This window comes from Cucumis melo, chromosome 5, assembly GCF_025177605.1.
Source record: "Cucumis melo cultivar AY chromosome 5, USDA_Cmelo_AY_1.0, whole genome shotgun sequence".
NCBI classification, from domain to species: Eukaryota; Viridiplantae; Streptophyta; class Magnoliopsida; order Cucurbitales; family Cucurbitaceae; genus Cucumis; species Cucumis melo.
In genome coordinates this window covers 27,806,676-27,822,703 of record NC_066861.1, presented here as the reverse complement: position 1 = coordinate 27,822,703, position 16,028 = coordinate 27,806,676, and the positions used below count along the sequence as shown (strand labels likewise).

Here is a 16,028-nt window from a genome sequence, read left to right as displayed (position 1 = left end):
ACTTCACATGTTTCCCACGAGTGGACGTCAATAGCCCTAATATTGTTTTTAAATACCTAAAGTGCCCCCAAAGACAAGCTTCGGTCAGTAAAACCCTCTCAGCAGCCGCTCTAAAACACCGCTATATAAATTTGTATATAACGTTTCTCCCAAACCCTTCTTGGTATTAAACCCTAGTTCTCGCTCCCTTCTTCTCTGCCTCTCTCTCTACTCTCGCCCAACGCAAATCTCTCTAAAGGTAATGCAAATCTCTCTCTTTGTATTTTCATGGCTTCTAACTTTTGAGTTTCGTTAATGGATAAGTTTGATTGGTAGCTATAGCCGTGAAGTTTGGTGGGTTGTGTTCTAGAGTGTTCATTGGAGCTGTAGTTTTGTAGTCTCAGAATAGGATGATGATCTCTTTCATACGATGATTTAATGTAACTTAAGGAATTGAATTTAGAAACGGTGTGTTGTGATTGCCCAAGTGTTGCTGGAATTATATCAGTGTATTCTGTTTTAATGTAGAAGGAACTTTGGATTTTATTTTTGGTTTGGGTTTTGGGGGTTTAAGAGAATGATTTGACTAATGTTTAATGGGAATGGTTTTGCATTTCGCAGGTGTTTTGGGGAGGCCGTCAATATGCTTGTGTTGTTCGAGACCTCGGCAGGCTTTGCCCTGTTTAAAGTTTTGGATGAAGGGAAACTCTCTAAAGTTGAGGTATGTGATGTATGAGAATTATTGTTTGTGGGTTTGTTTTACTTGAAGGTTGATGTGTAAAAATAGCTATTCTTTTTAGTTTACTGATGGATTTCAATCTGATAGTTGCCTTTTTTTTTTCTGTAATTAAGCATGTGTTAAGCCGAGAATGCACCGCCCACTTGGTTAAAGATCATAAATTAATGCATATATCCATTTTTTTCGGATGTGTAACTGGATCATAATTTTCAAACTTCTTCACATGTAGGATTTGTCGAAGGATTTTTCCAATGCCGAATCTGCTAGACAGGTAACGTCTCTTTCTCTATTGCCATGTTACAGGTGTTCTTTGACATGGGGTGGGGGGGTTCTTTAACATGTCAATTTGTACACTTTCCTGTTAGTATTTTTGCTTGCTTGTTGCACCTTCTTATTTGTTGCAATGATCTAAACAATTTGATAATATCAGATAGTGAAGCTGAAGGCTTTTTCTAAGTTTGAGAACATGTCAGAAGCCTTGGAAGCAACCACATTGTTGATCGACAGCAAACCTAGCAAAGGTTTGCGGAAGTTTTTACGAGCCAACTGTGATGGTGAAACTTTGGGTGTCGCTGATTCTAAACTTGGAAATATAATCAAAGAGAAGCTTGTATGCTGCTTATTTTACAAATAATTTTTTCTGGTTCCTCATGAAAGTTATTTAATCTTATTGAGTGTCATGTACTTTTTTCATGCAGCAAATAGATTGTGTGCACAATAATTCTGTTATGGAGTTGATAAGAGGTTTAAGAAATCAATTGAACGAACTCATAGCTGGCCTAGCTGTTCAAGATTTGGCACCAATGAGCTTGGGATTGTCTCATAGTTTGTCTAGGTATAAACTGAAATTCAGCGCTGACAAGGTTTGTTCTTTTTTTCAGATTTCTGATTGATGGCTGCTGGCTTTTTTTTTATGTCTATTGTTGATATTGTTAATGTACCATTTTATAATAATGCCACAATTCATGTTTGATCCTATTTTCAGGTGGATACCATGATCATACAGGCTATTGGATTGCTTGATGATCTCGACAAGGAATTGAACACTTACGCAATGCGGGTTAGAGAGTGGTATGGTTGGCATTTTCCAGAGCTTGCTAAAATTATTCAGGATAACATACAATATGCGAAGACAGTGAAATTAATGGGCAACCGTGAGAATGCAGCCAAGCTTGATTTCTCTGAAGTATGTGCATAATATAGTCTCTGTTCAAGTTTGATCTCATCTGTATTTTGTTGCATATCATTGGTTAATGTCTAGTCTACCTATTCTTCAAACTCAAACAAGTTTGATAATTATCTGAATCTTGTGCCTTTTCATTTCCAAATGTTAATTTTGTTTTCCATGTGTATTTCATTATAGATACTGCCAGAGGAGGTTGAGAGTGAGCTGAAGGAGGCATCTATGATATCAATGGGAACTGAAGTGAGTGAGCTTGACTTGATAAATATTAAAGAGCTCTGTGACCAGGTCCTTTCCCTTTCTGAATACAGAGCTCAACTGTACGATTATCTAAAAAGTAGAATGAATACCATTGCTCCTAATTTGACTGCACTTGTTGGGGAGCTTGTTGGTGCCCGCCTAATTGCCCATGGTGGAAGTTTACTTAACCTTGCTAAGCAGCCTGGAAGCACAGTGCAAATTCTTGGAGCTGAGAAAGCTTTGTTCAGAGCTTTGAAAACAAAGCATGCAACTCCCAAATATGGTCTTATCTACCACGCATCCCTAATTGGTCAGGCAGCTCCAAAGCTCAAAGGAAAAATTTCTCGGTCTCTTGCTGCTAAAACTGCTTTGGCAATTAGGTGTGATGCCTTAGGTGATGGCCAAGATAACACCATGGGACTTGAAAGCCGGGCCAAGGTATGTTTCCTCAAAATCTTCTTCACTTGTATCTTTTAAGATATACTGGAGCATATTGTCTAAATTATGATGTTTATCAGCTGGAAGCGAGGTTAAGAAGCCTTGAGGGCAAAGAGTTGGGACATGTTGCTGGTTCGGCTAAAGGCAAACCCAAAATCGAGGCCTATGACAAGGACCGAAAGAAGAGCATTGGTGGCTTGATAACTGCTGCCAAGGTATGATTGCTCTTTCAAAATCTGTAATTTGCCCATTTGTTTGTATACATGACTGATTTTTTTGTTTTATATAGACATATAATCCCGCAGCCGATTCTCTCCTTGGAAAACTTGAGAAGGCTAATGAGGAGGAAGCTGAAGCACCAGTAACTGGTGAAGAGAAGAAAGAAAAGAAGAAGAAAAAGAAGAGGGTAGAAGAAGAGGATGCAGTTATGGAGGAAGATTCAAAACCAGCAGTTGAAAATGTTGGGAAAGATGAGAAGAAGAAGAAAAAGAAGAAACGAACAGAAGAGGTTGAGGAAGTACAAAATGGTAGTGAGGAAAAGGAAAAGGAAAAGAAGAAGAAAAAGAAGAGAAAGCATGACGAAGATGAAGAAGAGGAAGCCGAACAGCCAAGCAAGAAGAAAGAAAAGAAGAAGAAGAAGAAAAGCCAAGAATGAGTTAGGGAAGGAACCATTTTTGTTAGCATAGGCTGTAAAATTTGGTTGTTGGTACTGCTATCCCTGCACTTTTCAAGTTTAAGATATAACTCTAATGTAATCTCCAAATTTCTTACACATTCTGATTTTCATGGAGAAAACATCCTTCTAGTTGAAGAGCTTCTTACATTAGTCACTCTCTTCCACTAGGGAATATGGTATTTGTGATTGAAATGTTGTTAAGCTATAATGGAGTGTGGTCTCTTGAATTTTTGGTTGATGGGGAAAGTAGGTTTTTTTCTTCTTTCTTTCTTTTTTGGCTTCTACACTATTGAAATATGAACATTTCCCATCTAAGATAATTATTTTCTTTAATTTGTCTCTTCCTTTTTGGGTTGAAAGGGCTATGAATAGTCTCATCCAGCTAATATTATTTGCTATTTTATTGTATCATTCAGGACTATATATTATTACATTATTAATACTATCATTACTTTGTTGGTGTTTAATTTGTTGTTTATTTTGGATTAGAGGACTAATTCATAATTTCATAATGTTGGACTTGTTACATAATTTAATGTCCATTGGTCGGCCTGGTTTTTGAAATAAATAAATGGCAATGACAAACTTCTATAATTGTGGGATGGGGAATTAAAAATCATGAAAAAGAAAAATAAAATAGGAGCTTGAGAAACTTGAGGCAATATTAAATCAAGGTCTAGCAGAATATGGTTTCATATTATCAGGAATATAAATGAACAATGTTTTGCATTCTTGAATGTAAACAAAACAAAGCAAGAAGATAGTGTGATATTAAAAAAACTGAATATATAAGGAAAAAAAATAGATACAAAATTTGTAAATTGACCTAAAGCATGGTCTTTATTTTTATTTTTATTGCAACATGAAATATATTTCAAATTAGAAATGAAATTTTAATTTAATTTTGTATGGTTAGGTCATATCCATGGAGAATAAGTCAAAAAGTATACCATCTACGACTACAACATTGCAGTCCTGATTTGAATGTTTTATTTTCATGCTTGCTTTTGTTTTTGTTAGTATAATTGGGTAGAAACATTTCAACCACAAAACTCATGGTAATTACATTAGGATTGTTTTAGCTCATTTTCAAGTTCGTCGAAAATAACAATAATAAAAACCATATCTAAGGAATTATGCTTAAAGGAAAAATTACGACATGTATGTCACTCTTTTTTCATTATATCACGAAGAAATTATGACATGTAGAAAGCAAGTTTAAATATTATTTTGGTCCATGTATTTTTTGTTTTGGTCTTCACACTTTTGATTTTCCTTTGTTTTGGTCTTTTTGTACTCTCGAAATATTCATGATTCTGCTTCATTTTAGTCAGTTGCTTTAAAAAACGACGGTTTTTTAGTTTTTAAAGAATAAAGTAAAAACAAAAATGAATGGATCAAAATAACATTTTCTTGAAAGTAAAAGGAATCAAACGTTTCTAATATAATTATAATATAAATTAATTGAACACATGGGCAACAAGAGTTTTGTTTCTTAAACACAAGTACATAAATATTATGACTATGTAACAATATAAATAATAGACATGTTAACATATACGATGACTTAATTTTAAAAATTATAAACAATTTATTTACTAATCAAATTTATTTTAACTTTTGTTTTTCTAAACATATCCATGTACATATTATCAATGTCTCCATCAATACAAAAGAATTCTATAAAATTAAGACATCATTATTTCTTATCTCCAAATTATTATTATAAACCAAGCCCTCAATAAATTTCTAAATTCCAAAAATCTGCCAATATCATAGAAGTCTATACATCACAGCACTATAAAATTTTTACCCGGACACTTGCATTTTGTTCATTCACCAACGACCTCGGATATCACCGGAGAGAGAGAATAAGATGAAGAAGTAGAACTGGAGGAGGAGGAGGAGGAGGAGAAGAAGAAGAGATTCAGAGAGGTGGTTGGCTTCGACTCATTGAGAGCTTGGGGAAGATCTGTTTGTACTGCTCATTCACTTTCATGAGCTTCGTCTTGCTCTATTTATGTAGCTGTGACTTTCTCAAGAAAAAAGATTGAAATACTCCCGACCCAATTCGTTACAGCTCGAAAAAGGTCTTTCTCCACCTCTGGCTTAAAAGCTTATTTAGTATAATTGTTGTTGTGGATTTCGATTTGACTACAGACAGCCTTTTCTCTCTGAAAAGGTTACTGGGTTTTCTTTTTCTTGCTTTCTTTCTTTCTTTTTTTTTTTTTTAATTTTTTTTCTGGTGGAGTTACTGATATATGTGTTCCTTGACAGCTTTTTGCTTGTTTAATTGACTATCAACTGAAATCTTTTGGGTTTGTAGAGATCAACTTTGAGAGGGGTTTTGTTGTTTGCCATGGAGAAGAGAAATGGGGTTTAATTTTGAGATATGGGATGTATAATAAGCCGAGAGGTAGCTTCCAGGAACTTAGCAGATTCTGAGGAGAAGAAGGAGAAGAGTTCTGAATGTGGTGATGATTTGGAAAGAAAAGAAGCCGATGTGGCTGTTGTTGAGGTTGCTCAGGAGGAAGGGCATGGCCATGGGGGTCAGCCCTTGACAAAAGAGCAGAGAAGAAAGTTGAAACCTAACCCCAGGTTGAGTAATTTGCCAAAGCAATCTCAGGCGGAGCAGGTGGCTGCTGGATGGCCTTCCTGGCTCACAGCAGTCTGTGGGGAGGCACTCAGTGGTTGGATTCCGAGGAAGGCTGATACATTTGAGAAGATTGATAAGGTGTGTCGTTTCTCTTTGAGAATCATTTGACTATCAAATTGCTTTTTGGTAAGACTATGGTGTAATAACTGTTTTTCTTTTGTGTTCAGTAAATTGATGCTCTGTCATTTTTTGCTTCTATAATTCTCCATGCAACTGTCGTAATAATGATTGGGAGATGATTTTCCATATCATTCGAGATGGAAATTTGTTATTTTCTAGAGTAAAAATAAATATTGCAATGGCAAATTGAAGACAAATTCATTTCAATTACATTCAAAGAAAAATACAGTATTTAAAGTCTTAAAAATAACTACCCACTAACATCATGACCCTAAACTTTCTCCACTAACATCATGACCCTAAACTTTCTCCACTAATCAACATGACCCTAGACTTTCTCCATGATTACAAATCATGAATGACTAATTCCTAAGAAATAGGAACAAACTTGGACTAAATTAACTTAACAAAGATAAACACACATGAGCATGTTTCAATCCTAAAGCACTTTCTTAACACTCCTCCTTGCTTTAGGAGTTGCAAACACCAAGTTTTGACCTTAGAAACTCGAACTTGCAAGTAGGCAACGGTTTAGTTAATATGTCTGCAACTTGATCTTCTGTTTTGCAGTAGACAAGAATCACCTCTCCACTTTTCTGCACTTCCCTTAAAAAAAATAACTTGATGTTAAAATGTTTAGTCTTCTTATAAAACACAGGATTATGAGAAATAGCAATAGCCGCTTTGTTATCAACAAGAATCTCCGTGCTTTTCTTCTGCTCCAGATCAAGGTCAAGTAAAATTTTCCTCAGCCATAAAGCTTGATTGGCAGTAGCTGTTGCAACAATAAATTCTGCTTCAGCAGTGGATTGAGCTACAATCTCTTGCTTTTTCGAGCTCTAAGAGAAAACACCAGAGCTAAGAGTAAAACAGTAACCTAAAGTGCTTCTCATATCATCAATGGAACCTCCCCAATCACTATCAGAAAAACCAATCAGTTTGAACTCCTTGCCCCTAGTGAACTTAACACCAAAATCACTTGTGCCTTTGACATATCGTATCACTCTTTTTGCTGCCTTAAGATGTAATTCACTTGCACAATGCATGAAACGAGACAAAATACTCACAGCATTCAAAATATCAGGTCTTGTTGCTGTGAGATACATCAAGCAACCAATTAAACTCCTAAAATATCCTTCATCAACTTTGTCAGCACCATCTTCTTTGCACAACTTCTCTTTTTGATTCATTGGAGTGCTTATAGCCTTACACTCATCCATCTTAAACTTCTTTAGTATTTCCTTTGCATATTTTTTCTGACAAATGAAAACTTCACCTTGCCCTTGCTTGATCTCTATGCCAAGGAAGTAGGACATGAGCCCGAGATCTGTCCTTTCAAACATCTTCATCATCTCCCATTTGAAATTTTGAATATGATCTGCATTGTTTCCTGTAACCAGTAGGTCATCAACATACAGTGAAACAATAAGAATGTTAGTACCATTGTGCTTAACATATAAGGTTGATTCTGATAGACTTTTCAAAAATCCCAAACTCAGTAAATGTTCATCAATTTTGCTATACCAAGCTCTTGGAGCTTGTTTTAAACCATAAAGAGCCTTCTTGAGAAGATAGACTTTATTTCTTTCACCTTGCTTCTCACATCCTTCGGGCTGCTCAACATAAATTTCTTCTTGTAAGACACCATTCAAAAAAGCTGATTTGACATCCAACTGATACAATTTCCACCCCTTTTGTGCAGCTATTGCAAATAGTAACCTGATTGTGTCCATTCTAGCAACAGGAGCAAAAGTATCAGAGTAATCAACACCAAAGATTTGAGCATACCCTTTAACCACAAGCCTGGCTTTGTGCTTGTTAATCGAGCCATCAGCATTAAGCTTGGTTCTAAACACCCATTTAACTCCAATTACCTTCCTATCTTGAGGTCTGTCAACAAGGATCCAAGTTTTGTTCTTCTCTATCATTGACAACTCCTCCTCCATTGCAGCTATCCACCTTTGATCTTTCTTTGCTTCTGCATAGTTTGCAGGTTCACACACAACAACATTGCACCTTTCATAAATATCAGAAAGCAACCTTGTTCCTCTCACGGAAGCATCATCTACTATTTCATTCTGCCTGTCATCTTCCTCTTCAATGCTTGAATCAAAAAACTTGAATTTCATCTTTTCCAAGGTCTGACCTTTCTTCTCTGCATCATCAAAGTTCCACTCTTCATCTTCCTCGAAGTGAACATCCCTGCTCACGACAATCTTTCCAGTTTGTGGCTGGAAAATTTTATAGGCTTTGCTGATAGAACTATAGCCTATAAAGACACCCGGTGAAGCTCTCCTATCAAGTTTGTCACGCTTGCTCTGTGGAACATGAGTGAAACACAAACAACCAAATACTTTGAGAAATTTCAATGATGGTTTGTACCCATACCATGCCTCAAATGGTGTCTTTTCCTTCAATGCTTTTGTGGGAAGCCTATTTTGAAGAAATACAGCTGTATTTGCTGCCTCTGCCCAAAACTTCTTTGGCAAACTCTTTTCATGTAACATGCATCTTGTCATCTCCATGATGTATCTATTTCTCCTCTCACTAACTCCATTTTGTTGAGGAGTGTAAGGAGCTGTAAGTTGATGTTTTATGCCTGAATCTTCACAAAACTTGTCAAATTCTGCCGAAACATACTCCTTCCCATTGTCAGACCTTACCATTTGAATTTTGCAACCACTTTCATTTTCAACTCTTGTCTTGAACTTCCAAAAGACATGAGCAACCTCTGATTTAAACTTCGAGAAAAAAATCCAGCACATTCTGGTGAAGTCATCAATAAAAGCAATATAATAGAGACTGCCTTTTAAAGAAGGTGTTCTCTGAGGACCTGCAACATCTGTGTGAATGAGCTGCAATTTTTGAGTGGCTCTCCAAGATGACTTGGGAAATGACTTCCTATTTTGCTTTCCAAAATGACACGCTTTGCAGCTTGAGATTTCTTCACTAAGCTTGGGAAAATCAAGTGCCAACTCCGTTAGTTGTAGCAGCCCTTGATGATGATAGTGACCGACTCTTTTGTGCCAAAGCTGTGTTTCATCTTCTTTGAGAGCAAAAACAGATTGCTCCTCCTCTAAAGGATTAAGTGAAAAACTTTTTCCTTTCATTTTTACTTTGAAAATATCTTGATTTGCTGCATCCTTAATCAAGCAATATTCATTTTCAAAAGTAACTTTAAAACCTTTTTCAATAAGTTGACCCACACTCAACAAATTTTGGTTAATGTCAGGTACAAAAAGAACATCTTGTATATGTTTTGTACCTTTACAACTGGCAATCGCAATAGTCCCTTTTCCTTTGACTGAGATGTAGTCTCCATTGCCAATTCTGACTTTGGTGATATTTGTTGGCTTCAGATCTTTAAACAACTCCTTGTCATGAGTCATATGGTTGGTACATCCACTGTCAATCAGCCAGCTTTCATTTGACTCACCACCCACGAAGCATGTTGCCACAAACAATTGATCCTCCTCCTCCTCCTCCTGATAAGCAATTTTGGCCTCTACACCTTGTTGTTGATTATTGTTCCTGCAAATTACAGCTTCATGCCCCATTTGGTTACATTTGGTGCACTTGGCGTTTGGTCTCCTCCAGCATTTAAAAGGAGGATGACCCTGTTTATTGCAATGTGAACAGGGAGGATAGGATCCCTTCTTGACTCCTGCTTTGTTGTAAGTTGAAGATTCTCTAGTAGAAATTTGATTCTTCTTGAAAAACTTCTTCTTCTTATTGTTCCTAACGTTCTCATGATGCTTCGCTGGCAAGGCTCCTTCAACAGCACCTTCTTGCCTCATGGCTCTTCTTTGTTCCTGCGCTTGCAAAGCATTGAGTATCTCTGCAAGAGTGATTTGAGTCAAATCTTTGGTATTTTCTAAGGCAGAAATAGATGCCTCGAATTTTTCAGGCACTGATACAAGAATTTTTTCTACAATTCTTGAGTCCTTGAACACAGAACCAAGTAATCTGATTTGGTTTGCAATGTCCAATAACCTAACAGAATACTCTTTAATTGATTCTGTTTCCTTCATCTTCTGCAACTCGAATTCTCGAATCAAGTTTAGCACACGCATTCCTTTGATTCTTTCATCTCCCTCATATTCTGACTTGAGATAATTCCATATCTCATATGCTGATCTCAGAGTCATAATTCTAGTGAAGATAGTAGATGAGACTGCAGCAAACAGACATGCCTTTGCCTTGGATTTCTTTGTCTTCTTCTCCTTTTGCGCTTTGATTTGTGCCATGGTAGGATTGTCTGGAAGAGCAGGAATTTCATAATCCTCTTCCACTGCTTCCCAAATATCCAAAGCTTCCATATAAGCTTCCATACGAACTGCCCAAACTTGGTAGTTATCTCCATCAAATATCAATGGAGAAATTGAAGTGAAACTAGAACTTGTTATGGCGTCCATGACACAACAACTCACACTCACAGATCCCTTAAGAAGAGAGCTCTGATACCAATTGTTATTTTCTAGAGTAAAAATAAATATTGCAATGGCAAATTGAAGACAAATTCATTTCAATTACATTCAAAGAAAAATACAGTATTTAAAGTCTTAAAAATAACTACCCACTAACATCATGACCCTAAACTTTCTCCACTAACATCATGACCCTAAACTTTCTCCACTAATCAACATGACCCTAGACTTTCTCCATGATTACAAATCATGAATGACTAATTCCTAAGAAATAGGAACAAACTTGGACTAAATTAACTTAACAAAGATAAACACACATGAGCATGTTTCAATCCTAAAGCACTTTCTTAACAAAATTGAAGGGGCAGAGCAAAACATTCACTATTACTTCTCTATATATAATCTTTTAATTTTTGAAAATTTAGGGTCAAATTAGAAAGATTTCATGCATTAATTTATATTATATAAGACAAACTAAGGGGAATAGTGGCCCTTTACCTTCCTTCTTCGGTTCTCCCCCTAGTAATCATTTACATATTCTTATGGGCAGATTGGACAAGGAACATACAGTAATGTGTACAAAGCAAAAGATATACTGACCGGTAAAGTTGTTGCATTGAAGAAGGTTCGTTTTGATAATTTAGAGCCCGAAAGTGTAAGATTTATGGCCAGAGAGATTCTCATTTTGCGACGCCTAGATCATCCAAATGTTGTAAAGTTAGAGGGTTTGGTTACGTCAAGGATGTCATGTAGTTTGTACCTTGTGTTTGAGTACATGGAGCATGATTTAGCTGGACTTGCTGCAAATCCATCCATCAAATTTACAGAGGCTCAGGTTAGTTCATGTTTACATATAAATTTTAATAGCGAATTAGATTGCAATCTTTCTTTATTTGAGAGTGTTTAACATTGTAGGTTAAGTGTTTCATGCAACAACTTCTATCAGGACTCGAGCATTGTCATAGCCACAGGGTGCTTCATCGTGATATTAAGGGTTCAAATCTTCTTATTGATGGTGAAGGGTTGCTTAAGATTGCTGACTTTGGACTAGCTACTTTCTTTGATCCAAAACAGAAGCACCCATTGACTAATCGTGTTGTAACCTTATGGTATCGATCCCCCGAGCTTCTACTTGGTGCGACTCACTATGGTGTAGGCATTGACCTTTGGAGTGCAGGTTGTATTTTAGCAGAGTTATTATCTGGGAGGGCCATAATGCCTGGCCGAACAGAGGTAATTATCGGTTCCCCACACTCTACTATATTCTCTTTTTCTAGGTCGCCTTTCAACTAGATCTAGCTGGTTTTATTATATTTAAATAAATGTGTCATTAGCATGTCCGTGTGCAATAGATCTAGTTGTATTTGTTTTTGTGCTTCTTAGGGCGATACAATAGTACCCTGGCATGAATCAGATACTTTATTCTTTCATCTTCTTAATGAAAGTTGGTTTCCACATTATATTTTTCTAAAAAGAAAAATTACATGAATTGTCAAAACATTTCCAAGTATATAGTTATTTACTTATTGATTGTCTTATAGAACTGATATTCTCTTCTATTTAAATCTTTGTGGACATTTGTGCATCTGACTTTTTTTACTGCTCCCTAGGTTGAGCAACTACATAAGATATTCAAGCTGTGTGGCTCAGCTTCTGATGAATATTTAAAGAGAGCAAAGTTGCCAAATGCAGCCTTATTTAGACCCCGAGAACCATATAAGAGATGTATAAAAGAGACATTTAAGGATTTCCCTCCATCGTCATTTCCCCTTATAGAAACACTTCTTGCAATTGATCCAGCTGAGAGAATGACAGCTACAGATGCATTAAAGAGCGAGGTGAAGCTTCTTCTATTTGGTTTTACGGATGGTATCATATTTGCACGATAACATAGCATCTTCCTTCAAATTTCATTTCTTTTTGAACTTGGTCACCAGACTTGCTCTTCTAACTTTGTTGCAGGTTTTTATAATGGTAGCATATTCTAAGTATTGATGCCGTTATTTCATATTCTTTTGCAGTTTTTCACTACAGAACCTTATGCTTGTGAACCTTCTAGTCTCCCCAAATATCCACCTAGTAAGGAGATGGATGCCAAACGACGGGATGATGAAGCACGAAGGTATGTATTTGAATACTTATACATCTATCTTTCTCATATTTCTGGTTGTTTATATTAGTTCATTTAGATTTGATTCTTGGTGCTTGGGTGTTAGAATCATGTGATATAATTATGTTTAAAAGAATGGGGTCACTGGACTTTCATGGAAGTAACAACTAAGTCACTAAATTTTAGTTTATAATGATTTAGTTCTTGTACTTTTAGTTTCATAACAAATTTACCCCTAAACTTTAATATGTAAAATTTAGTCTCTAACAAATAATATAATTAGGATTTAATGAAATTTCCTACGTATGTAAATCAATAAACTAATTAGAGATCAAATGTGTTTATAAACAATAAAGATGAAGTCATTTTATAATAAATAAAAAAAGCAATTAATTTTGATGAAATTTTTCACTGTCATTATTAAATTAAAACGAATTTGAAACAAATATGGGAACTAAATTGTCACATGTGAAAGCTTAGGAACAATCATTATGTATTAGTACATAACATAACTTAATTGTTGTGCATGAAAGTTCAAGGACCAGAAGTATTGTTTAACCTTTGTTTACTTAGAGACATTTTTTCTTTTGAGAAAAGACTTTTTTACAGTATAAAATAAACTGAATTTTCATGAAGAAATATGAACGATGACTTGTAAAAATCACAAACAAAACACAGTAAAATAAGAACATGATGATAAAGGTAAGGCACCTCACCCGTTTTTTGGATGGTAAATTTTCTTATAAATGGGAGCAATAGCAAATGCTAAGGGAGCATTGCAACATACTACCTGTCCTAAATATAGGGTATTAAGAGTGTGGGTCGGCTTGTATGTGCATATTTTTATGTTTTTTTATGCAACACTTCATATGGATGTACAGACAAAGAGCAGCAAGTAAATTGCAGAATGATCGTGTGAAGAAGACACGCACACGTAACCGTGCTGGTAGGGCCATACCTATTCAAGGAGCCAACGCTGAACTTCAAGCAAATATTGATGTACGTATATTTATATCTACTATTTGACATTTACAATGTATGTTTGACATTTCTGAGGGTTATGGCAGATAGGGGACGGGATAGTAATGGGAAACTCTTGACGAAAAGAATAGAAATTTCAAGGAATTTAATAGTATATTGACTTTATTAGAACTTCTTAGCATTTCCTTTCTCAGCATTTTCATTCATGAGGATTGTCCCAAAAATTTGCCTTTGGTATCAAGAGATTGAGATATTTTTGGAAGTGCCTTAAAACCTTCAATTTGAGCTTCCAAGTAGAAAGCATAGCAAATGCTGATGTTGAAACAGTCTTTTTCTTGAATAGTGGGACGGGTGCTTGATAACATGTATATTAGAACACTTGTGAAATTCTATTCATTAATTTCATTGATGCTAATTGAAGTTTTAAGTTTCTGAAAAAAAACAAAGAAAACATTCTTGTTTATAGAACTCAAATACACCAATGTACAACCTATAGAACAGATTCTGTTCAAGTAAGTTGCAAGAAAACATTCTTGTTATGTCCTTTTTCTGATTAATGCTAATGGGAGAGGGTTTTTTTTTTTTTCTCTCTCTCTCTGGTAATCCCCTATGGTTTAGCATGTTTTTGGTATCTCTTCATCTCTGGACAAATAGGTCTGCTGTTTCCAAAAGAATCTGTCCTAGTCTTTTGTACAGATGGAGCATATGTATCTATGGTGGCATATGGAAGGAAAGAAATGAGAGAACCTTTGAAGATGAAGTTTTCACATTTTGATTTGTTTTATAATCATGTTAAAACACGGTGTGTTGGTGGATATCTTCACAATTAATTCTTTTTAAATTATTCTTGTTCATCTTTGGGTACTTGAGGTATGATAGTGGAGCGGACCTACACAATTTTTGCCCCTTCAATTTCTCAACCTATATCCTAAATTTATTTTTTATGCCACATTCTATTTTCAAACTTATAGAAAATAAAGGACAAGGATCTAAATGCTTTTAGCTTGATCGGACTTCCAGTTTTACTATCCATCTGACCTGGTTGTAATCTTTTACTACCTCTATGGCTTAAGGCCAGTTTGAATTAACTTTCTAAATGTTTAAAAATGTATTCTTCCTTCAGTTGAACATTTTTTAGACAAATGTTCATTGAAATTTTGGATAGTTTCCTTTTGGTTTAATTTGCAAGTCTTAAGCAGTGGATTGTTCTTTCTGACTTCTGAAATGCATGTTTCTGACAGAGACGGCGTCTAATTACTCATGCAAATGCAAAGAGCAAGAGCGAAAAGTTCCCCCCTCCATATCAGGATGGGGCACTCGGATTCACATTAGGATATTCACGTCATATTGATCCAGCTGTTGTTCCTTCTGATGTTCCTTTTAGCTCCACATCATTTGGCTATCCAAACGAACTAGACCAAGCCTGGTCGGGTCCATTGGTTCAATCTTCTGACATCGGTGCTCAAAGGCAGAAACATTTGGGAGGTGATGAAAGAGAACAGCAATCTTCAGTTAAAGGAAAAAAGGCAGCATGAACATTACGTCATGTAAGTTCATGAATCGTGCAGCAGAACTGGTCGACTGCATATATACTTAGAAGTTCCACAGATCCCGAGTGCGTAGATCATGCCCGGTCTGTGTCTTGCATCAGGAACATACCTTTGATCAGAAATGGGACATCCTAATGCCTCCTTTTCTTCCGTAGAGCCCCCTGGTTTCTTTCCTCCATCAGAAACTGCAAGATCTTCCCATTCGCTCATTCGTTGTTCGTTTGCAGAGTGTTTTTGCACGCAAGTACATAAATAATATCAAAAAAATGCTTCTTGACGATGGTGCTGCCATTCTTTGCCCAAATATAAGGTAGATCATTGCATAAGGTGCCCAAAACCAACCATCTTTGTGTAAAGAGCTATCTCTGATACTACCACTTTTGTTAGATAATGTTTACAACTGACCACTTTCTTGAGAAATTTATAAAATACTCTTTCTGAATAAAGAAAATTTAAGAAAGTGATATTGTTACAACTTTTGAGAACTTTGTTTGCCATTCAATTAATCTTTTCATTGTTATTGTTCATGTTGTGCAGTGAATGATAGATTATCTGCACTAGAGTACCAATACATTTAGCTCCTGCTTCACCAAAATTTCAGGGTTCAACGTTAATGATTGATAGTGTAAGAAGATTTTGGCAGAAACATATGTTAACAGTCTATACATAAAACGTGTATAACACAAACACAAGGGTCGTGTTCAAGCTAATAGGTAGTAGTTGCTTTCTATTAATCTTCACCGAGTCGAGGGTTTTGTGTTTTATTGTATTTGCCTTAAATATAAGTATAATATAGTAATTGTTTGACTTTGCATTAGTAAAAGTATTTTATAAGCACATTGTCTCCGAACGTTAGTGATATATCGTCTAACTGGATCACCTACACTTTGTAAAGCGTTTTCTATATTTACATTTTTTGTTTTTACAAT

The 16,028-nt window shown here is 35.7% G+C and overlaps 2 protein-coding genes across 3 annotated transcripts; both read left to right on the top strand.

Moving 5' to 3' along the window:
• The first annotated feature begins 93 nt into the window (after window positions 1-93).
• Window positions 94-3,493, top strand: LOC103495781 (probable nucleolar protein 5-2). The gene is made up of 9 exons (XM_008457447.3): window positions 94-238; window positions 601-700; window positions 948-989; window positions 1,149-1,328; window positions 1,417-1,581; window positions 1,704-1,904; window positions 2,082-2,579; window positions 2,660-2,794; window positions 2,869-3,493. The coding sequence occupies exons 2-9, from the start codon at window positions 623-625 to the stop codon at window positions 3,232-3,234; spliced, it is 1,665 nt and encodes a 554-aa protein (XP_008455669.1). The 5' UTR covers window positions 94-238; window positions 601-622; the 3' UTR covers window positions 3,235-3,493.
• Window positions 3,494-4,972: 1,479 nt separating this feature from the next.
• On the top strand, window positions 4,973-15,574 carry LOC103495773 (probable serine/threonine-protein kinase At1g54610). Of its 2 annotated transcripts, none has more exons than XM_008457439.3 (8): window positions 4,973-5,345; window positions 5,582-5,989; window positions 11,009-11,293; window positions 11,374-11,691; window positions 12,069-12,296; window positions 12,480-12,580; window positions 13,450-13,567; window positions 14,791-15,574. In XM_008457439.3, the coding sequence occupies exons 2-8, from the start codon at window positions 5,648-5,650 to the stop codon at window positions 15,082-15,084; spliced, it is 1,686 nt and encodes a 561-aa protein (XP_008455661.1). In that variant the 5' UTR covers window positions 4,973-5,345; window positions 5,582-5,647; the 3' UTR covers window positions 15,085-15,574. The 2 variants fall into 2 exon arrangements, with proteins under 2 accessions (XP_008455661.1, XP_016902086.1); XM_017046597.2 differs by having other exon boundaries at window positions 5,009-5,345; window positions 5,533-5,989.
• Window positions 15,575-16,028: the final 454 nt, after the last annotated feature.